The sequence below is a fragment of the Poeciliopsis prolifica genome, unplaced genomic scaffold, assembly GCF_027474105.1.
Source record: "Poeciliopsis prolifica strain line A6 unplaced genomic scaffold, Auburn_PproV2 SCAFFOLD135, whole genome shotgun sequence".
In the NCBI taxonomy this organism is placed as follows: Eukaryota; Metazoa; Chordata; class Actinopteri; order Cyprinodontiformes; family Poeciliidae; genus Poeciliopsis; species Poeciliopsis prolifica.
This window is the reverse complement of record NW_026562510.1, coordinates 442010-466416: the sequence shown is the minus strand read 5'-3', so window position 1 is coordinate 466416 and position 24407 is coordinate 442010. Positions and strand designations below refer to the sequence as shown.

At 37.6% G+C, this 24407-nt stretch overlaps 1 protein-coding gene and 1 long non-coding RNA gene across 2 annotated transcripts; both read left to right on the top strand.

Annotated features, from left to right (window-relative positions):
• Positions 1-4044: 4044 nt before the first annotated feature.
• Positions 4045-22866, top strand: LOC129355448 (uncharacterized). Its single transcript, XM_055025034.1, has 22 exons — positions 4045-4316; positions 5604-5879; positions 6082-6155; positions 6453-6639; positions 6851-6924; positions 7065-7242; positions 7379-7444; positions 7545-7616; positions 8097-8142; positions 9702-9772; positions 13740-13829; positions 14665-14940; positions 15156-15229; positions 15510-15684; positions 15794-15841; positions 15931-16008; positions 16520-16615; positions 17721-17808; positions 21706-21760; positions 22091-22205; positions 22379-22644; positions 22760-22866. The coding sequence occupies exons 1-22, from the start codon at positions 4232-4234 to the stop codon at positions 22847-22849; spliced, it is 2580 nt and encodes an 859-aa protein (XP_054881009.1). The 5' UTR covers positions 4045-4231; the 3' UTR covers positions 22850-22866.
• LOC129355454 (uncharacterized) lies at positions 10743-11839 on the top strand. The gene is made up of 4 exons (XR_008605274.1): positions 10743-10817; positions 10896-11070; positions 11243-11281; positions 11602-11839. It is a non-coding gene; the product is annotated as an uncharacterized LOC129355454 (long non-coding RNA).
• Positions 22867-24407: the final 1541 nt, after the last annotated feature.

Sequence of the window (24407 nt, the reverse complement as noted above, 5' to 3'; positions counted from 1 at the left end):
CTGCTCTTATCGGTGGCCTTCAGTGGGCATTCTTTCCACTGATACAGTATTGTCATCACATCAGGCCTATTAAAAGACTCCCTATTCTCAACAGCTGCTTTAAAACACAACAAGGCAGCCTGGATAATACCAGACGCTCTCAATCTGGAGTTACTTTGAGTTTAGAAGTTGTTGCTTCACGTACGGACTCGCTTGGGAACTGTAGAACCTCCTAATGCAGACATGAAGGTAACCTTCATGGTAATCATGGTAGGATTATGATGGTGCGTTCGTGTTGGTAAACCAATCTGCATATCTTGCAAACACACTTTCAAAATGCCAACTTAAAAGTCACCAGTTTATTGGAACTTTACAGTTCCAATAAACTGTAAAGACGCTGGTTTCAATAGACAGTGTGAAATCTACATAGTATAATCTATTCACCATGATGTTTCCTCTCCTCAAATGCATCAAAATCTGAAATCTAGACAACATAAACAGCTAGAACTGCTGAACCACATTTGTTGTAGTGTTCAAAATACCACCAATACATCCACTTTCTCCAGATCTCCCCAGTGGGACTGTCTGGTTTACTCTGGAGGATCTCAGCACATTCCCAGGCCAGAAGCAACATATAAATTTGACCAGCGAGTTAAAGGTCTGCCTTTGGGTCTTCTCCCACTGGGCCATTCCCAGAAAACCTCCAAAAGAAGACATGTTTTGTGTCAAGACCGTATAAGGGATGGTGAGGAAACGTAGAAGCAATAAATCAAGACAATCGATTCTTTTCTTGGCTTGTTCTTTAGTATCACAGACTGCATCAGACAAGAGCCCAAACTGTCTCCAACTCTTCTCAACCATCACTCAACAACAAGACACTCAGACTCTCCATCTTGAGGGAGAGACTAACCCGAATAGAGAAGCACTCCTTCCGGCAATCTGACACCGTGGCCTCAGTCTTTCACCCATCAGGTTACATTAGAGGTGCAGAGCTTTAGGAATGTTACTGTTGAGTCTTGCTTCCTGCTATTCACTCACCACTCTCCCCAAACTTTCTCTGTCACTGAGATCTTCATCAGGTGAAAGTTCATCCAAGAGGCCGGATGCGTTACTGGAAAGCCGCCATGCCTGAAGATAATAGTGAGACTCTGGTGCAATAACAGATGCATATCATGAAATAATAGGAGTTTATTTGTTAATAGGACTTGAACAGGTGGAAAGAGACCAGCGGGGAGGATCGACTAATGTTGACGCTTCAATGGAAGGTAAGTGGTTTACCTTTGAACCAATTTTGCAGGTGAGGAGATGGCGGTGCGGTTCTTACGGTCCAAAGAGCGAAAAGCTGGATGAAGGAGTAAGTGAGTTTGAGTAAGATTGAGTTCAGCAGAGAGGTGACCAAGTTAACTGGTCGGTTATTTTCCTGTTTCAGGTCCTAGCCAGTGGTGATGGTGAACTTTGGACAGTGGACTGGCACAGGAGGAGCTTCTTGGTGAATCCTGAGCGGTGAGACAAGCGAACACCTTACCGTTACTTTGATTCCTGTAAATGAGTTGTGCCCAAAGTCCGTCCTGGAGGGCTGGCATCCTGCATGTTTTAGTTCTGGTTTAACACCCCTGGATGAAATGATGGCTTGTTAGACGACCTAAGAAGAACATTGACATGCTTAAAAGGTTGTTACTACTAACAGGACAGATCTAGAACATGCAGGATCTCGGCCCTCCAGGGACAGCAGGACTTTGGGAACCCCTGCTGTGAATGATTTATTATCTGTTTGCTATGAGCATTTGAAAACAAAGTCAAATTTCCTGTTTGTGAGCAATGTTTTCTCTCATCTGATGAATGCCAGACCCTATCATGTTTTGTTTCCCAATAGATTAGCAGAGCTACTAATTAAGTTATTAGTAGCTATGAGGATGTTGCTGGTTACAAGTTCTCTTTCTTCTGACTTTGCTTTGCTAACCCTGAGTCCTGCATCCTGAGAATAAGTAACAAAAGCAGCAGATATAAATGTATCTATCGGGTCTCCAGTTCGACACAGGACATAAAGACGTATCTTTAGTCACCGTCTTTGATATTCCTCCAGTCTCCAGTCTCCTTTTTGAATTTTACTTATTCCTCCTCTTAATGTTCTGACTGTAACTTTTCCTCAAAGAAACCTTTGTTAATGAAGAACCTTTCTGTTCATCACAGCTGATCCAAGACTGAGAGTGTTTGACGTAACACACATCAAATATCTGATTTATTGATGTTATTCAGAGCTGTGTGATTTGATCAACAGCTCTCTAAGAGCTCTGGTTGGCTGTTCACAGCAAGACGAAGGAGCACGATTGGACGATTGGGTGTCTGAAGGGTTTGTGGGGAGTCTTTGACTTATGTTTGGACGAGTTGGACTGGACCAGTGGAAAAATATCTGATCTATTTATAAAGGCCCATTTAACTGAAATGGGTCATCTGTGGCCAGCATAAGAACACAGTCCACATGTCGACCTCCGTAACAAATACGTTTGACATAATGCCATACAATCATCACAGATTGTCCCAGAGATTTTTCTTTACGCTTTGATTTTCACATCCATTATTCCTCTGGCCTGCTTGGACTTTTTCAAAAAATCTTTTTGTATATTTTGGCTCATTTCAACCATAAACCTCCACATATTTTAATGGGACTTTAGCAGGTGGGTTGTGTTTAACTGTGATGTCGAAGAAAAACAACTTTTTGTTTTCAAATGTGAAAACAAAAACCTGAAAAGTGTGGCCTGCAGTTGTATTCATTCGTGCCCCTAAATCAAATGCAAAGCAACTAGTTTCCTTCGCCAGTCACTTTATTTACTTTATTCCCAGTTTGCAGTTTTAAAGAAACCATATAAGGGACAAAGTAAATATGTAAATGCTAAATTTTATAATCTGAAGTCCTTGTTGTAAAGCAAAGCAAGTTTCTGCTTTGTGCTGCACTTAATTTCTAAGTGGAGGGATCCGGGTTATTGTTTGGAACGTCTTAACTGCATGCAGAGGTGGTGAAACAGCGCCACCCTGAGGAGACTAATATGAACTGTGTTGGTATTTAAGGTGACGTCAACTTTTTGTTGCTTTTTTTGGTTTTCTGTTAAATGTATCTTTATGTTAAATCATAATATGATGTGTCATTTACTGTAGTTCTCTCAACCCTTATGATCACACTTTACTCAGTACAAGATGGTGCGACAACAGTCCAACACTAATATGAGTCTAAGTAGCAGTATGTCTTTTGATACATTTGATATTTGAGCAAATAGCAACACAAAAATCATATTTGTCATTAGAGGTTATTAATGGGTGGCTTCATTTTTCTTGATGAAGATGCCCTCTCTCAAATTTCATCCAAAAATGACAACAACTCCATTTTCTTAGAATCATCTTTGAGAAACTTGGAAAAGTTTCTGCAACCTGCAGGTTGGTCAATTCACAAATTGACAGCAATGAGTAAAAATAAAACAAATGAAGCAGAAAAAGAATGAAAGAAAAAGATTGAAGAACGATAGCATAACCTTTTGTCAGAAGAGTTTCCAGGATGGTCCAAATTTGGACTTCCTTTGTGAAATCGCACCATTTATATCGAACAGAGTAGAAATGGAAATGTTCTTAATTGTCCCTCAGTGGGGGAATAAATCAATATAATGGATTTGAATCAAACTAAACAGAGATGTTATTATCCGTGATGCTTAATGAGGCTGGAAAAGAAAAAAAACTGAGATAAAGAAAGAGAAAATATCTATTTTTTTCATGGGTTTTTTTTACAGATCAACACAGAGAGAAAAAACAGGCTCCACATCTGCTGGCCTGGTTTAAGCTGTGAAACCACAAGCAGATAACCTCTAGCTGTCACTTGCAAGGGTGTGAAAAGTCTCCCTTCTCGGTGGGACAATGTAACACGCGATGCCACAGTTTGCAACCACTCCATTTTGAGATATAAGGCAGGTAAAGTCACTGTAATTCAACTTTTATCTGAATATTGTAAGCACAATAATTGTTTTTTGACAACTCTGATCATTCCTAGTGTGAAGATAAAGCGCCTGGGGTCAACCTTTGCTTTCTTCTAAAAGTTCATGTTGATGCCTGCTAAAACATGCTTGTTGATGCATGTTTTCCTCTTTAAGACACCAGAGGAAGTGTGCATTGTAAAAAAAAAAAAAAAAAAAAGAGATATGAGCATCGCATCACACGTCTGTGGCAAAACAGGAAATAACCTCGATGTTGGAAAGTTCTGCTCAAAGCGATGAGGACGATGAAGACGATGGCCTCGCTGCTGAGCGTCTGTGTGTTTCTGCTCTGCTGCTCCGCCGCCGCCACCGCCTCCCAAGGTATGAAATATTGGACTTTATGATGAGAATTTACAGAAGTGGACCACGTCATGTGATCCACTTCACCATAATGAGTTTATTTCTCTCACTTCATGTTTTTATCTGCAGATCTTTGCTCCGATGCGTCTCTAAAGCAAATTCAGTTTAGTGAACCCATCAAAACCGAACTGAACTGTAGCTTTTAAAAAAGTAATTATATCGCAAGACAATAGGTAACATTAAAAAAAAAAACTGATATTTTTATTTTATTTGAACAATTGAATGGTTACGTAATTAAACACTTTCAGTTCACAAATATGAATAAGACGTTTCCTGTGAGTTGATGTGGTCTCCAGGTGTTGAGATCAAAAGACTTATTTTTTTCTCAATTTATTTCAAGACTTTCATAATTTTGATGGTTTCACGCGTTTATCTAACAGCTTAGATAATATTTATCTAAGCTGAAATTTGATCCCTGGCTGTGCAGCAGATTCATCTTTTTCTTAAAGAAACAATTTTTGCGGGGGAAATTAATGAAATCGTGAGCATTAATTTCACATTTTGTTCCCGCCTTTACTGTCTTTCATATTCTGCAAAATTTTACTGAGACGCACACAAATCAGATAGGTTGCAAATTTGAAACCAGAATTGTGCAGCGACGTCGATGCATATGATTATGATCACTCTCGACTTTCAACTCAGATCTTTTGAATCTTCCTTTTCTTGAGTCTCACATATCGCTTTTCGTTTTCAGCATGAACGTTTTGCAATTTCATCCACTTTGGAAAACAGAAAAAAATTCTAATTCCTTCAGTAAATAAGAGTTTTAAACCCGTGTCAAAATGCTCTGACTTTGAGCGTAGGCGGGTTTTATTTCCACCAGGCCCACATCAAACGTTGCAGATGTGAAGAATCAAAGTCAATTGCAGAAAGTTTGTGTTGATCTTTAAATTCGATTTCTAAAATATAATCCTTACTTTGCTGTGGACACTGGATACCAGTAATGCAACATTTTGGCGTTGAACGAAACAGAATTGATGTTTCTGTTATAGATCACATTAAATAAATTGTTTTTTATTCAGTTTTCATGTTATGAAGTGTTTAGTGGAACAAATGACAGAGAGGAGAGCTGAATCATATCAGTGTTTTGTTTTTCAGACCTGGTTGAAACCTGATTTTACTTTCGTTCTTCTTTCTGTTTTAAAGGATGCAGCCATTTTGTTGCAACAAGCTAAAGCGTCATTTTTTCTCTAGGATACAAACTGAAGTCGACTGATGAACTGACTCTGCTGTTTTCCTCATCCAAAGGTTGTGACCAGTTTGTTGCAGTGGGTGGAAACTTCGATGTTCCTCTGGGATACCAACTAAAAACTACTGATAAAATTCTGAAGTGGAAATTTGATGGCAAGATAATAGTTTATAAAAAACCAGAACAATTTATTACAGGTAAAAATGATATTAATGACGATGGATCCCTCAAACTTACAAATCTGAATATGGATCATGAAGGATGTTACACCAGTGAGGTTTTTGATAGGAATGGAAAAGAACTGGCCTCAAAGAGCACAAGAGTATGTGTACTAGGTAAGTATATAATTGGTTACATATTCCTCATTGAGTCAACGATAATCTCCATTTGTTCTTTTTCATTGCCTAGTTATTAAAGGACTTTAACTTCTCATCGGTTCATGTCACTGTGATTCCTGAAGCGGTCAAACATGAGCCGCTCACGTTATTCATTTTACGATGTCTCTGTTATTAATGCGTCATGTTTGAACCCACTCAGACCCCGTGATGAAGCCCACATTGAATATAACCTGTCAGGCCTCAGAGGTCGTCTTTACCTGCAGCCATAATCCGGTAAGGGCAATTTTTTGTTTTTATTAAGGAAAAAAAATAAAAACCTGGATAGAGCAGTATGGGATTCTTTCAGGTCTTTTTTTACATAACCTTAGAGAGCTTTAATAATCCAATTAGATAGTAATAGAAAATAATGCAGTAAATATAACATCTTGAGACATTTTTACCATTTCATGTTTGCAAAAATAGAATAATAGATTAAAATACAAATAACATATTTTTCTGATTATTCTTTATGATTTTCTAATCTTTTTTTTTTTTTTTTTTTTTTTACATTTTCATTATTCTTTTTATCAGCAACCTGATGATCGAAAATATGACACCATAAATTACAAATGGTTCCAAAATGACAGTATGATAAGCAACAGAACAGAAATCTCCATGAAAAGAAAAGTTGCAGAAACTAAAAACCTGCCTGTTTCCTGTGAAGTTGGTAACAAAGTCAGCTCTGCAAGAAGTGACTCTTTGACTCACACCTGCATCGGTAAGAATATCAGCACCACTGATATGAAAAACTAGTAGCACATTTTGAAGTAAATTAATCTTCCATCCTGAGTTTGATCCATCAAAGTTAACTTGATTTCCCTGTTTGTTGTGAAATGAAGTTAGTAAAGAAGCTTCCTGTCTTGTTTGTCAGGATTAACATTTCTCACCAATCTAAAATGTATTTTTTTTTTTTTATCTAATTGCACTAGAACCTGTGAAAAGGCCTGGAATAAATGGAACATGTAAAGATTCAGAGCTCATCCTTACCTGCCTTGCAGCTCAGGTGAGATTTTACACTCTCAAGTTATTTCTTCTCATTTAATTCAAGTTGCATTTCAACCTGAAGTGTTTCCCCTGTTCAGCCTGACCCTCCTCTAACCCCTGAGGGTCTCTTAACCACATTTTGACCTCGTTCTCCCGCAGCAGCCTGATGACGCGCAGTACAAGTGGCTGCGGGACGGTGAAGTCGTCATCAACGAAACAAAAACCTCCCTGACTATAAACTCTGCAGAAAGCAAAAACAGAAATTTCTCATGTGAAGTTTACAACCAGGCCAGTTCTGAAAAAAGTGACTATTTTAGTCATTACTGTGGTGCCTCTAGTAAGTATATACAGCATGTATTACATTATTAATGTAGCTAATAGCCTTTTCTGCGTCTATAAGTTGGAATATTTACAATAGTAAACCATGTTACATTAAAATGAAGCGTGTTTCTAATTTTATACTTTTATCTAAGCTTTCCTAGACATCCTAGAGGAGCTCCTTGGAGATGACATGTGGTTTTATATTGCTGGTGCAGCAGGTCTGTTTCACTGAAACGCACTCAAATCAACCTCAACTTGTATAAGTCATATATTTTTATTCATGCATCTGATTTTTTTGTGTGTTTTCTTCTGTTTTAGGTCTTTTACTTCTGATCATCATCCTCATCATTGTGTGTTGCATTCGATGTAAGAAGAAAAGAGGGAAGAACGGTAAAGTGTTTATTTATCTGAATTCAAAGTTCAAACTCTCTCAATTAATGCAGATTTATTAAAATCATCTTAAGATGATTTGATTAATCCACCATCACTGCTTCCTATTCATTTCTGATATTAAATCTCTGGAGTACCCCCAGGCTTACTGCTCGGCCCACTTTCATTGTTTGCTCTCAGTAAATGCAAAATTAAACAAAAGATAAAAGTTTGCATTTTTTCATAAAGTCTGTGGGAGTTCAATCACAGTAAATCTTATTAGAAATTAAAATATAGGTTTAAATTTATGAAAGCAAATGTGGCAAGTCTGAAAATTAAGAACATGTTGGCCTCACTGACTATTCTGGCTGAACAATATGTCTCCCTTCTGGTTTGATCAATGAAAGTTGATCAAATCATTAATATTCATCATGTCAGACTGGAAAATAAAAGCTCCTTCCTCTGCCTGCTGATTAACACCTGCTGCTGTTTTCTGACCAGATGAGGCGGAGCTTCAGTACCAAGCAGGACAGTCTTCATCAGCAGCGTACTGCACTCATTGATCATCCTCCTCTTCAACACCATCACCAGGAAGCTGCAGCTCTTTACAAACATTTCCATAATTTTATATTTTTTTAAAATCTGTATTACTTGAGTCAAGCATTTCCTGCAGTTTGCTAAACTTTTGACCCGATTCTCCTGTTGAAGATAATTTTTTCTTATTTTTCTGGCATTTAGTGGAGTGGAAAGTGTTTTTATGACGTAAATGTATCTCGGTTCAAACTATGCATATGTTTACATATATATCTATATATATTTTTTTGTGAAGACCCCAGCTTCTCTAGCTGTGTAGCTTGTTCTGCTAATGAACAGACTGCAGGCTTCTTTATCATTTTTTTAAACTCGTATCATTTTGTGTTATGAATATTTGTAATTCATTGAAGACAGTGTTACAGATTTCTGAATATTTCATTTTTTCTTTATTTAGCTGTAAGCTTTGATCATCAAACTATGTGTGAAAATCACTTTGTGTGCAAAATATTCTGTTTTTATTCTTAATTATTCAAACTAGTTTCACGACGATGACGGATTGAGGTCTCTGTTAGCTTGTGTCGCAATAAATAAAACCAAAAGTAAACTTGTAATTCATTGAAATGCTGTCAAAATCCTCCAACTCAGTGCATTTAGTGAACATATGTCAGTGCTGCCATTTTGATAGAAGCAGCTAGAGAGCTAAAAAGTCTTTTGATATTTTTTTCAGACTTTACTCAGTTGAGAAAATGTTGAGAAAGTCGGAGAAACAGAACCAGTGCTGACGAGGAGGTTTGGGTTCTGGCTACATAACATGATTCTCCATGGAAAGCAGAAGAGGATCGCTACCGAGATCGGGAAAAAAAGCTGTTTGTAGTAATTTTTCTGACCTGTGGCAAATGTGATATTTCACAAGGCAGCAGCATCAGAAATCCTTCCTCCCTCTGTAACCATCACCATTCCTGTAAAACTCTGTTTATTAGCAGGTTTTTTTTTAACTTCTAGGAAACAGTCTGGTTATTTTTGCACCAGTGTTTTTGCTGTCTGAGCATTTCAGATGATGACTTTTCAGGCATGAAAACCACAAAACTTTTCACCTGAGAACATTTCCGCTTTCTTTGATGTTTATTCGACTATTGAATTGGTTTTTCTTTTCCAAAAACTTAATCAAGTTGCAACCAAGAAGTGGTTGATGAGGAGAATTATTGAAACGTTTTTTTTTTTTGATCTTTTGCGCTGAGGGAAGAATTTATGTCAACCCACAGGAAGTGGTGAGAAATGTGCAATGTAAATAGACCTAAAGTCGTGTTTTGAAATGCTTTTCTAATGAGTTCTGAGTGTAGATTGATGGTAGTTGCAAATAAATAGACTTTCATTTCTGGCAATTTTATTTTGTTGAGAGGATGATGTCATTATTAACGCTGTCGGACTGTAATTTTTGTGCTGCTCTATGTTTGTACTGCATTCAAATTGTGGCTTTGTGTCCCACTTCCACTCAAAACCAAGAGCTGGCGCATATAAATGGTCGCGGCAGGAAATGTTCTTGACGATGGCAAGTTGTTCTGTCGAGTCCAGTGTGAAGAAGATGGCATCGGACTCTGTGCTGTGTGTGTTTCTGCTCTGCTGCTCTGCCGTCGCCTCCCAAGGTACCGATCAGTTCCATAAATCCTTTTAGAGTGTTAATACCAGCGGACATGACATGTAGGTTTCATACTAAATAATTGATATATCTTAAAATTTCTACAATTTTAATTGAAGTCTGGTCCAACTTTTACCACCACTTTGACTTTTCTTGTATAGAACTGATGACAGTAAATTATTGCTAGACTGTGAGGTACCACCTATAAAATGTTCATCTTCTCTTCACCCTGCTCTTCTTCCGCTGTTTTATTTTCCTTTGTGATCCACAGATTGTGACCAGTTTGCTGCAGGGGGTGGAAACTTCATTATTCCTCTGGGATACCAACTAAAACCTACTGACACTCTGAAGTGGAAGTTAAATGGCAGCATAATATTTGATAAAAAACCAGGAAGGATAGCAACTGGGAGAGAAAGTGACATTAATTCAAACGGATCCCTTCAACTAATAAACCTGTCAGCGAACCAAGCAGGACTTTATACCGCTGATGTTTTTGACGAAAATGGAAAATTACTGATCCAGAAAAGCACAAACCTGTGTGTACTGGGTAGGAACAAAATCACTTCCAGTTTCACATTATTGATCTGTTTGGATCTTTTCTTTGTTTCTGACTCTTGACTTTTTCATCCACAGATTGTGACCAGTTTGCTGCAGCAGACAGAGACTTCATTGTTCCTCTGGGACACCAATTAAAACCTACTGATACTCTGAAGTGGGAGTTTAATGGACACACAATATTTCATAAAACATCTGCAGAGGTAGTTATTGGTAGAACAGATGATATAAATGAAGATGGTTCCCTTAAACTGATGAATCTGAGAATGAGCAAACAGGACGCTACACCTCGGAGGTTTCTGATGGAACCAGGAAAGCAAGAACCATGAAGGAAACAAATCTCTGTGTGCTGGGTACGTACAAAATGTCTGATCTGTTTGTCACGGTTTCTATATTTCCTCAATAACAATCAAACCTCATCAGATCCTGTGAAGAAGCCTCAAGTAAATGCAACATGTCAGGATGAAAATGTGAAGTTTCACTGCTTTCTTGGTGCAGTAAGTATTTATTTTCACGTCTCTTTCACCAAAATACCACAAGGAACCGATTTGTTTTTTATTTCTGTTTTCCTCCAGCAACCTGTGGATGTGAAGTATGAGTGGCTCCAAAACGGAGGCAAGATGAAGGAAAGTCATTTGACTTTTGAAATGAAAGCAGCAGAAACTAAAGACGACAAATTTGTTTGCAAAGTTTTCAACGAAGCCAGTTCTGAAACCAGTGAGCCTGTTTCTCATAGCTGTGCTAAAATAAGTAAGTATGTTGTGGTAACCAGAGCACAATGGGCTCCACAGTAACTGCTGCTTGAAACCAGTCATTTCTTTTTAAAAAATATGTTGATTATAAATGCTCACAAATAAATAATGTTAATTTTCTGTCCCTCATGGTCATAACTTTATTTTTCATGTGTTTTCCTCCATCCCAGATCTTCCTAGTGTTTGGAACATTGTTGGTGGTGGAGGAGGTCTGTATTAAACATCCTTTAAATTCATTTTTGACTTTAAAAATAGTTTATTCTTTACGTCTAGTTACATCTAAATTAAATATCTCCTATTTCAGCTCCTATGTGCAAATTGTTTCCATACTCTTAATATTCAGCTGTTTTCTTTGTATGTTTACAATTTTAATTGAAATCTGGTCCAACTTTTACCACCACTTTGACTTTTCTTGTATAGAACTGATGACAGTAAATTATTGCTCAACTGTGAGGTACCACCTATAAAATGTTCCTCTTCTCTTCACCCTGCTCTTCTTCCGCTGCTTTATTTTCTTTCTGATCCACAGATTGTGACCAGTTTGCTGCAGGGGGTGGAAACTTCATTATTCCTCTGGGATACCAACTAAAACCTACTGATACTCTGAAGTGGAAGTTAAATGGCAGCATAATATTTGATAAAAAACAAGAAAGGATAGCAACTGGGAGAGAAAGTGACATTAATTCAGACGGATCCCTTCAACTAATAAACCTGTTGGAGAACCAAGCAGGACATTATACCGCTGATGTTTTTGACGAAAATGGAAAATTACTGATCCAGAAAAGCACAAACCTGTGTACTGGGTAGGAACAAAATCACTTCCAGTTTCACATTATTGATCTGTTTGGATCTTTTCTTTGTTTCTGACTCTTGACTTTTTCATCCACAGATTGTGACCAGTTTGCTGCAGCAGACAGAGACTTCATTGTTCCTCTGGGACACCAATTAAAACCTACTGATACTCTGAAGTGGGAGTTTAATGGACACCAATATTTCATAAAACATCTGCAGTGGTAGTTATTGGTAAAACAGATGATATAAATGAAGATGGTTCCCTTAAACTGATGAATCTGAGAATGAGCCAAACGGGACGCTACACCTCGGAGGTTTCTGATGGAACCAGGAAAGCAAGAACCATGAAGGAAACAAATCTCTGTGTGCTGGGTACGTACAAAATGTCTGATCTGTTTGTCACGGTTTCTATATTTCCTCAATAACAATCAAACCTCATCAGATCCTGTGAAGAAGCCTCAAGTAAATGCAACATGTCAGGATGGAAACGTGAAGTTTCACTGCTTTCTTGGTGCAGTAAGTATTTATTTTCACGTCTCTTTCACCAAAATACCACAAGAGTCATGCTTAGTCTGTTATGTTCCTCTTCTCTCTAAACCAGTTATTTCTGTCTCACGTGGCCCTGTCAAAGTAAAGGTCACAGTAAATCATAGCAATGTTATAGAGTTTGGCTGCACTGAGGTTGAGGTAATTGATCCTGAACAGGTTTTTGTAACATAACACAATGCACTTCATAATATGTTAAATTTCCAAATAGTGTTTTATTTCTGTTTTCCTCCAGCAACCTGTGGATGTGAAGTACGAGTGGCTTTTGAATGGAGCCAAGTTGCAGGAAAGTAATTTGACTTTTGAGATAAAAGCAGCAGAAACTAAAGACGGCAAATTTGTTTGCAAAGTTTTCAACGAAGCCAGTTCTGAAACCAGTGAGCCTGTCGCTAATAATTGTGCTAAAATAGGTCAGTATTTATATTGTGGTCATTATGGCTTAAATCTGCACAAGCTTCAGCTAATAACTGCTGTCTAAAACACAACGGAATATCAATGACCTTCCTAGCAAAGTTTATTGATTCTTTTGGTTACTTCTTGTTTTTTAAAGGTTTCCCAGAAGAATTGCATGAAAATCGTTTCTGGATTCTCCATGGATTCAGAGTCGGTATGTTTTTAAATTGACATAAATACATAAAATGCACTAAAATGTCCATAAATCATTAACATTTGTGTCTCTAGTTGTTGTTGTTCTGCTGATCGTCACCGTTACTGTTTGCTGTGTCCGAGTTAAAAGGAAAAGGAAGAAGCAACTGATAAGTAATTTATTTCATTTTATTGATCAGTGATTAAGAATAATAACTTTGTAGATTGAAGGTGAACTTATTAGAAGCAGCTGAAATTATCTTAAAGATCGATGAAGAAATGAATTACAATCATAACTGTTTCAAATAATGTCTTCACAAATAACTATCTAAATATTTGGCTTTGACTCCTGATTCCTGTCTGTCTTTAATCACTGAACAGACGATGTTGAGCTTCCTCTGAAGCAGACAGACACCGAGCAGCCATCATCATCATCATCATCATCATCACCGTCTTCCTCCTCTTTCTAACCATCATCCTCCTCATCACCACCAACCAGGAGCCAAACGAGATTTCTATTCACTCAGGATCTATACTTTAAAGACTCTCAGACAAATAATTTTGTCCTTGTACGATTGAAATGAGCAATAAAGTGTAAGGAATGAAATGTAAAAGCAAATAAAAATACTTGGTGTTCTATCAAAGCAGAAATGGAGCCTTTTGGATCACTTCCTTTCTCAACTAACAGTGTCACTGACAAGATAGAAGTGAGCTGAAACAGGAAATGAACTCAGTGAGGGAAAGTTCTCCGGCCAAATGTGACAATGAAGGCAACAGCGTCTCTCTCTGTCGTCGCCGTGTGTTTGCTCTGCTGCTCGGCCGTCGCCTCACAAGGTACCAGTCTGATATTAAAAACTCTGAGTCCCTCGTCTCCATCTGCAGGTATTTGTTCAAATTTAATGTCATTCAGCTGCTGAAGACGTGAAGCTCGAGAAAAAGTTCTGACTCGGTCAACTTCCTGCAGTTTCTGTGAAGTTAAACTCATGGAAATCCGTAAATCAAAAGGACACAAATCCAAACCTGCATGTGAATTGTTTCCTTATTTTCATAACGCAGATGATTCATGTCTATTTTCACATTTATTTTGTCTTGACAAAACCAGGAACAAGTCCTGCCAGTGATCTACTTATAGATTCTGAAAATGATGTCAAACGCAAAGCAGTAAATAATAATAATAATGATGATGATAATAATAATAATGATGATATTGGTGAGAAAACAGGCCTCAAAGTTTTGTCCTTACAAACATTCATCTCATTGGCTGAAACCAGAAACAGAACCATGTGATCAGCCAATGAAACGCGGTTTTTTAACCAGCTGTGAGTTTTTCTCACACTCTGAAACCGATCAAATGTACAAACTGAATCCAAATATAAAACTTACCAACACAAAATGTCTGAAACTGATATTTAAAACTATTTTAGCAGCAGCTTAACAACTTTAACTAATAAACTTTGCAATAAAGGAAAATCATTATTTCCTCAGAAATTAGTGTTTTTTTACCATTTTTCTTTGTTTCTGGTAACTTTTTCCATTCAGTACCACAGTTTCTTAACTCAAACTCAATCAGTGTTTTTCATGCTTTATTAAACTTTATTGGTAGAGATGATTCTTGTCTGCCATCTAGTGTCCAAAATCAAACAATCTTTTCTTTTTTTCTGATCCACAGATTGTGACCAGTTTGCTGCAGTGGGTGGAAACTTCATAGTTCCTCTGGGATACCAAGTAAAACCTCCTGATACTCTGAGGTGGACGTTAAATGGCAGCTTAATATTTTATAAAAGATCAGTGATGCTAATTACAGGTAACAATGATGATATTAATCAAGATGGCTCCCTGAAACTGACAAATCTGCAGAAGGACCAAGCAGGACTCTACTCTGCTGAGGTTTTTGATCGAAGTGGAAGACCGCAGGCCACCAGGAAAACAAATCTATGTGTGCTGGGTAAGTACAACAACATTTCTATATAGCTTTCTGAACATCTGGTCACGTTTGAAATCTTTTTTTTTCTTTATTTCCTCACTATTGTTGTACAAATAGTAAATTATTGAGTTCTCGTCAGGCTGTCGATCCACCAGAAGATGTTAAACGCCTGCAGAATATCAGTATATTATCCTTCATATGGTTATGATGTGTTTGATCTCATTGGACGTTCTCAGATCCTGTGAAGAAGCCTGAAGTAAAAGCAACATGTCAGGATGGAAATGTGATCTTTCATTGTGTTTCTGGGGAGGTAAGACTTTGGTTTTACATCTTTCTATCTACTAACTACAGGACTTTCTGTGGAGCTTTTAATGTTTCTAAAAATCCAGACAGTTTCTAGATCGATTCCTGAACATTCTTTATTCCTAAACATGTCAAATACTCTGCCGTATTTAAAATGCAAAATCATCATCTCACATGGCCCTGTGAAAGTAAAAACCACAGGAAATGATATAAATACCTATCAAATATATCATCGACTAATTTTCACCCTGGTTTCCGTTTTGAGCTGCGTTTTAATTTCCCTGTAGCAACCTGCTGATGGCGAGCATCAGTGGCTGCAGAACGGCGTCGCGATGAAGGAAAACAGACTGTCGTTTGAAACCAAAGCAGAAGAAACCAAAGGAGCCAAATTTGTCTGCAGAGTCTCCAACAGATTGAGTTCTGAAACCAGCGAGCCTGTCATTCATAACTGTGCACAGACGGGTAGGCATGTTGTCTTCACCGTGGCGAATAGCTGCTGTTTGATGGCATAATCAAAACTTCCCCTCAAATTATGTGGATTGAAAAGTTTCCACATGTTGTGTTTTTAAAGGATCTCCAGATGGAATAAATATCTGGGTTTTAACTGGTGCCAGAGTTGGTATGTTTGTAGATTTAATTTCAGTTTATATGCATCATATATATTTTTGATAGTACAATCTCTGATGTTTTTTGCTGTTGTTTTTCCAGGTTTCATTGTCGTGCTGACCGTCCTCGTCTCTGTTTGTTTTGTCCGAGTTGAAAGGAAAATGACGACGGGACTGAAAGGTGATGTGTTTTTATTTTTCAGGTTTAAAAAATAGGTTGTTGAAAGTAAGAACGTCTTGGAAAACATATTAGAGTCCTTTTAAATACCTCTATCTACTGTTCTCTATCAATGACCAGATCAAACTTTTGGAAATCCCCAAGGCTCCATGTTCGGCCTCCTTCTATTTCTACTTTATTGTCAAACCTGCATTGATAAGTCTGGCCATTGCTACTCCTCTCAATTCAAATCGCATGTCACAGCTCAGTCTGGGCTTTCTCCCATTGACTTGGATTCCCTCCAGTAGAACTTTAACTGGGCCAATCAACAAACAGAAGAAGTGGCTGACAATGATGTCAGTTTTCTGCACTGTTTTAGAATAGAAGAAAAGGTTAAATTGTTTTGCTAATGTAAATTATGCAGCCAAGGAGTAAAATCAATATGTTTTTATTGTTATTATTTAGAACACGTTGCTGTATGCTCAGTTTTCTTCAGCTTTGCATCCTAATTTATATCTGATTTTTCATCTTTTAGCTGATGAGGCTCAGCTTCCTTTGCAGCGGATCGATACAGATCATCACAGTCATGATCCTCATATTTCTCCTCTTCAGTCTCTTCACCTCCAGTCTTGAGCCAATGTTTTTTTGTTTTACATATTTTTTTCCTGTCTCTGATTTGACTTTTTGCAAAAATCAAATCAGACTTTGTGTCGCCCGCCATCTTAACGTTTTAGGAACTACAATGTGGAAGCATTAAAACTCATTGCAGTTTGTGACCTTGACTGATTTGAAAATCTTTTCAAGAGTTTTAAGCAGTTCTATCAGTTTTATCATTTAGGATGTAGAAACACAAAATATGTTTCTGCAAACTGTTTATTCTTTAGTGAAGCTACCATGTGGATGCTTCAAAAGTAAATGATGTAACAATAAAATAATATTTCAATTGATTTTTTGGGGGGTTATCATGTCTTGAACAACCTTGTTGCTGAAATCTGCTGCACATGAACTTCACTAATAGATTAAAAACAAAAAAAAAATGAATTTTACTAACTCAACATTTCATACATGTCACTCACTGTTTATATCCTTATTGTATCAATAAACATTTTGTTTGAACGGCTACATAAATGTTTGTTTATGTTTTTATATTACAGTAAAAGCTCATTTACTCCACCCTGGCGGGCTGGTTCGCCCTGGGCCCCAAACAGGCTAGGACCGCCTCTGTGTGCAGAAACACTTTATTATTGTGAAGTTCTGCTCATGATTTTCAACCTGCAAGATAAAGAGAGGAACAAGAATCTACTGTATCTTAACTATGTGGCCATAAATAAGGAAGTTTTGTAAAATTTTGATGCCAATCTTGGTTCTCATGAAGGTCAGAACCCCAAAGGAGCTTTAATAGATTATAATGAAGATTTTGAAGTCAACAACACCTACAGGCTTCTTTCCGAGCATCGTTTCTTTGGTGGCTGCAGGTCGATGATGTCATTTTTGAATCTGTATGACAGTATTTATATTTAGTCAATGAGGAAAGAGAAGTATATAAAGGCGCACGCCTCTTCTTCTAAAAATGACATTTCCTATTCGCTGTCTTTGTTCTCGCTGGTTGGAAAGTAGACCAGTGGGGCCTCTTGGATCACTTCCTTTCTAAACTAAGAGTTCATGCCGCGCGACGTGAGCGATACGAGCCGCTGTGACAGGAAATAACCTCGATGATGGAAAGTTCTTCTTTTCAGCTAAGTGTGAGGAGGACGACGATGAAGATGGCATGGCTTTCTGTCGCCTCGGTGTTTCTCCTCTGCTGCTCCGCCGTCGCCTCCCAAGGTACAAAACTAATGAAGAAATCACTTTTCACTGCTGGAAGGGGAAGATGAAACATTTGTTTTAAGGATAATGTTTAATTTCAGCAGTTTGTTCTCAGTTATAGGAATTCTAGACCTTTAACCTCTTTGGTTTTTTCACGTTTTCTGATGCAGATATTTGCTCTGTTACGCGTCTAAAACAGATTAATTCACTTGTTATGTTTTCATCTGTTTGTGTTTAGGTTTTCAAGTGAAGAGATGAAACTTTTGTGCAAAATGTATTACATTGGAATGATAGAAAACTAGTAGAAAATGTGTATCCCTCAATTGAGGCAGGTCAACAAAGTGATTTTTATTCTGATTTTTCAGCTTTTATTGATTAATGTTACATCTTTAGTGACTGGCGGGGAAAACATAAAGGTTTTCTGAAAGCTTTTATCTAAATTTGCTAAAGTTTTCCAATCTCAGTTCTTCCCGCTGATGGATTTTATGCTTCTTTTTTTAATTTTTTGAAATAAAAATCAGTCGGTTTGGAGTTAAAAGTGAAAACATCGTCAATCAGAGTTAGGGGAAGATAGCTCTAGCCAGGAGCAGAAAAAGGTGCTGCTGGCGGTCTGAAACGAGGTTACAGCGGACAAACAGGAAGACGAGACGGTTCTCAGAAAACCACAATGCTAACTTTATTCTTTGGTCCATTTTGGGTCAGCTCAACCAGGCTGGAACAATGTGTAAAATTGCAATCATCAATGCAAAAATAGCAATGTTTCTTTGAATACGATATTTAAAGTGCAATGCATGCAAACATGCATTCATGTTTTTTTTTTTATCGATTGGAAAGTTTTGTTTTTTTTCTTGCACCTGATGCTCAAAACTTCATCTGTTTCTATGCCAACACTGGTAAGGCCAAGAGTCCGGAAATGTGGCGAACAGCGTCATGGGAGAAACTACCTGGTGTTAGTTTGCTAAACTAAAGCAAACTTAAAAAAAAAAAGATTTTATCATTTTATATTTCTTTTAGCCGTTTTGGCTGTAAATTGAGCTTCATCGTCTTTAGGAAACCAAACTGTGGATAAGATTTTACTTACTGATGTCTTTTGATTTTGTTTAATATTTCTACACAAGTTTCTTTACTCATAATGTCAAAGTGCAGCAGTTCCTCCCCCATAGTTCTCACAATGTTTCCTGGCATTTAGGAAACAGAAATCATTTTGATGATTGTATCTCAGCAAAAACAAGATAAATTTGGTTTGATTTAACGTCAGACAGTGAGGGAGAAATAAATGAGTATTTTTATTCAGAATTTGTAAGTATCTTCTGAATAAGGTGATGAGTTTCTGGTGATCACGGAGGAAACGGGGCTGGATCTTCTACCTGAGCTGTTGCTCCTCTAAAGGTCATGGATTTCATAACTTTGCATCTTCTGGTTTGAAACTGAAACAAAGCGTCCAGCTTCTGCTGGAGTTCAGTTGGATGTTTCCCTGCAGGTCCTGTGCAGCGACCCATTTGGTGCTGCAAGAAAAAGAAGTTCTCCTTTTCTCAGAACGTCACGTTGTGTTCAGATTTTTCTTGCCACACTTTAAATCGCTGGAAGGATTCAGAGATTGTTAGATCAGCTTTGAGGTCAGAAACTCAACTGTTTTGGTTACATTTGGAGAGGATTGTGGGTTTTGATCAAACATCTAGAGGTCATTCGGTCAGAGGTTCCTGCTTCTTTGCTCAGTTTATCTTTAATTTTATCCTTCTGGTCTATTTGGTTGTAAGAGCAGTTTGCCACAAGGAGGAACCGTGTTCTTATTTCATGCATCTTATTATCATACTGAGAGATTTTAAATGAAACGATGAGTCAGGAAACGGTTAATTCACTGCGGGTTTAACTTAACAGAGATAGAAACTCGTTCAAAGTTATTGGGTAATTGCGTACCATTTCTGTTCCTTAGAACTTTTGTCATGACTGAAAAAAGTTTGCATCCACCAGAGGAAGTTTATTTTTAATGTTAGACCAGCAAAATGACGCCGCAGCAGGTGGGATCCAGCCAGCGAAGGGAAATCAGGCTTGACTTTAAAGTCAGAGAACCCTGTGGGAGTGTGTGCCGCTCAGTGTCTGTGGTCAGAGAAAACAGGATGCAACACTTGCACCATCCAGCACCACTGAGACGCTGAAAATAAAGACTCAACGCAGAAAGCTGCAGAGTTTCATTTTGACTCGAGGCTTTGAATCCCAGCTTAACATTAAATGAAGGTAGTGCAAGAAATATGTGGCTGTATTTTCTGCATACTGTGCATCAGAGAAGTTTCCACAGCTGCTGAACCTTTTCTCATTCGCAATGGCAAGCTTGAGCATATGCTATGACCTGCAAACGGCCTGACCTTTAGAGAGCTTTAGAAGTCTAGAGGACCCTAAAGCACTTCACACTACATTCAGTCATTCACCCGTTGACTCACACATTCACAACTGATGGTTATTGGGTTTGGGATTTACCAAGATGAGATCACATTATACATCAGCTGAAAGCAAGTACAAAGCAATTAAAATAGAGGAGAATAAAGTACTGTAGTCAGATAAAACCAGAAGTTAACTGTCATGTAAAACATGTTATCACATCATCTTTACCTATTAATCATGCTCTTCTTTTTTCTTTTTCTGTCTGATCCAAAGCTTGTCAGAAATATGGACTAATGGGCCAAAACGTCAACATTCCTCTGGGATACACTCCGAAACCGACTGATGGTTGGAAGTGGAAGTTTAAAGACAAGACAATTGTTTACATGAGAGCTGGAAAATTAGCCTCACAGGATGGGGGTGAATCTCATCCAAATGGATCCCTCAAACTGACAAATCTGAAGAAAGAACAAGAAGGAATTTACAAATCTGAGGTTTATGATAAAAATGGAAAAGAATTAGACATAAAGGAAACAAAATTATGCATAGAAGGTATGTATAAATGTCTTTAAGTTGCACATTCATCTCAATTTTAGATCCTGTTCTTGATCTTTTTCTTTATTTACTTATTGAGGAAACCTGACTGGTTTCTGGTTTTTGTCATGGTTTTCATATTTCCCCAATAACTTCTGGTCTCTTTGATCTAATAAAACCTCCTCAGATCCTGTGAAGAAGCCTACACCAAATGCAACATGTGACGATCAATATGCACTGTTTGAATGTCCCCTTAAAAATGTAAGAACTTATTTTTTTGCATCTTTTTAACCAAAAAACTGCAAGATACAGTTACTTTCTGTAGAGCTTTGAATCCTTCTTGCAAATCCAGACAGACTCTTTATGCTCGTCATGATTCAGACATGAGATAATAATTTCTTCAGTGATTATTCACATTAGTTTTTTTTAAATGTTCTGCTGTGTAATGTAATTAGTCTGTTTAACCAAGCTTCCCATCGCATGTGGCCATGTCAAAGTAAAAGCCAATATCAGACATTTTCTTCCTTCTAATATTTTTTCAGGTATATCTTGTGATGTAAAACTCATGTCTTAAATTGTCCTGAGCAGTTGGATTCTTTGTTTTTTTCCCAGTGAGAGTTTCCAATCAATCTTTTATTTCCATTTTCTTTTAGCAACCTAAAGGTGCAAAGTATGAATGGCTTCAGAATGGAGTCAAGATGAAGAAACATGAAAATCCTTTTAAGATTAAAGCAGCAGAAACTACAAATGACAAATTTGTTTGTAAAGTTTTTAATGAAGCCTCTTCTGAATCCAGTGAACCCATAAGTCATCGTTGCGCAAATGGTAAATACTTTAGTCAACATGGCTAAGAGTTACTGTGGCATTTTGTGCTCCATAACTGCTTTCTAAAGTAAGATGGAATAATGAAAATTTTGTGATAAAATAATGTCTACATGTTACATTTTTCTAATCCTTGTGATCAGTAAAACATTATTTAATTTCTTCAAGCTTCTCTTTTTGAAGATATCCGATGCCCCTCAGGGATCTAGGTTTCCCTGATGACTTGTGTTGGGGATTGGTAGGTGGTGGAGGAGGTACGTTTTCATATTCCTTTGACATAAACTTTTTTTTATAGTATAATTACTACACTTCTGATGAAAAATAATATCTTTGTCTGTGTTCAAAATTGGGTAGTACAGATTGCGACCAAATGGAAATGGAAGCAGTATAAATATGGGCTCTAAACTCAGGCCATATTTTTACTCTAGGGAAGTGAAATGTAATCGATAAAATAACTGCATTCTGATAACTTGATGATTGAAAGTAATTTTCAGGGACCAGTAATCATGCCGCTGATTATTTTGTGGAAACATTTTTTTCAACAATTACCCTTGAATGAAACAACCAGCTGAGTCATCTAAGTTTTTTCTTATCATCTTCATCAGGTGTCGTTATATTGCTGATCATCATTGTCATTGTTTGCTGTGTCCGAACTAAGAGAACAAGGAAACTACGCCTGCAGGGTAATATATCTTATTGTTTTAGCCAATCATGTCAATAGTCTCTTCATTAAAGGCTGTAATTAACTCTTAATGAAAAAACACCAAGCCCTTCTTGGGTTGTCTGATTAATACTTCCTCCATTTTTTTTTTTACTAAGTATCATTAAGATTCTTCTGTTCATATTTTTTGAACAGATGAGGAGGAGCTCCGTTTGGAGTGGACCATCACCAGTCAACATCCCAATCATCCTCCTCTTCCTGACCATCCTCCTCCTCATCATCCCAACCGTCACCATCATCATCATCATCATCACCACCAGCAGCAGCAGCAGCAAGAGCAGCAACAGGCTCCGGGCAACACCGGCCCTCGACAGAGCCGCTCCAAGCAAAACCGCCAACCGCGAGCCCGAGCCCCTGAACCCAACGGCCAGCCTCAGCCCAGCCCACGGAGAACCGGACAGGTAAGATGGTTCTGGTTCTGACTGGATTGTTAAGATTCAGTTTTTACTGAAACTCAATCTGAGCCTGTGTGTCTTCATACTGGTATATATATTTTTTTGGTTTTACTTCCTTTAGCCACAGAAACCTGCCAGTGACGCCGATGATGAGCAGCCTCCTCCTCTTCCTCAGCCCAGGAAGAAGGGCCCCAAAACTCAACTAGATTAAAAATCATCCGAGATAAAGTTAGACACAGAGCTTTTACTCCTCCGGACTTTCTGGGTTGCTCCACTTTCATGTTCTGTGTGTGTGTGTGTGTGTGGGTGCGTGGGTGTGGGTGTGTGTGTGTTCAAACTAAAAAAAAAACATCAGTTCATGCAGCTTAACAAACTACAACCTGCGATATCGTTGAAAAGCTTTAACGCTGAACTCAAACTAGAAATGTTCAAACTCTGTTCCTTGACAAACTATTAAATTAAATAAAAGTTAAAGGCTCATCTAGTTAGTATTTAATCATCCATCTCCTACAGTCAGTGCTGTTTTCACACATTAGCTGACATGTAAAGCAATGACTCAAGACTGAGTGTGTCCATATAAAGATGTTTCTGGCAGCTTTAAACAATTTAATGCATCAGTTAAAGTATCAAAAAGCCCTAGCAAGATAAACATAGTTGATTCCAAGTCCTTTAGAAATATTTAAAAAGTTTTCATATCAGCCACTGAACACATCAGAGTCTGAAACCGATTCCCAGCTGCATTTCTTTAACTTCTTTCTCTTCTTTAACCCGTTGAATGTGTGGCTCCACAGGTTCTTGGTAATGTGTGGTTAACGACACATGAATCATCCCCAACGCTGACGTCAGCGTCTATATTTCTAAAACAGCTTGAAAGCTGGATGGGTAGAGCAGGAAGACCACACTTTAGCAAGCAGATGATAAAAAAACTGATGTCTAAGGCCTGAACCTTGAGGAACGCCCATAAAAATGTTAGAGAACCTACAAATTTAACCATCTGTCTGTATATATTCATATCTATTGCAAAATGAGTTGTGTAAATCGAACATCAAGAGTTTTTGCATCAGTAAATAACAGTAATAAATGACATAAATAACATCATATATTTTAATATGTTTGATTACTTTTGAGGTGTTATGAATAATTTATGCTCCTGCTGGCTTATATCTGTGTACATTGTTTTACTTTTTTTTTATTTTCCAGGGGAAAATGAAAGCAGAACTTGTGAGGGACAGATTGTATTTTGTGGATAAATTTTTTTAGTTGGTGCATCAAACTATGTGTGTAAATAAATGTTATCATCTAACTAATGAATTCTGTTTACTTTAAGACAAACTGCTCACAGTCCAAAAGAATACTATCACAGAGCATCGTGTGTTTAGTTTAGAGACAGGCAGCTAAAATCACTCACTGATATGTGACAATATGGGAGTTTCAGCGTTCTTTTTAAAAAACTAAACCCTTTATTGTTCCTTTTTGTTAGCATATGCTGCATTTGTTTTGTATCTTCCATTTCGCCAAACTATCTAACTTCAGCTTCCAGATTATTTTGTCTATTTCTATTTAAATGCTGCTTGTGGTGCATATTGAGGTACATTCAGGTTGTTCCCAGTTTGAAGACATAATATGTGATTTGCTTTAATCTGGTGATACATGTTGTTATCTACAGAAGACAATTATTGTCTTTGTTCCATCGTTGCAACTTTTTGGTTCTATTTGCATTTTTAAAAGCACAAAAAATAAAAATATATAGCACGGCAGCAACTGCGATT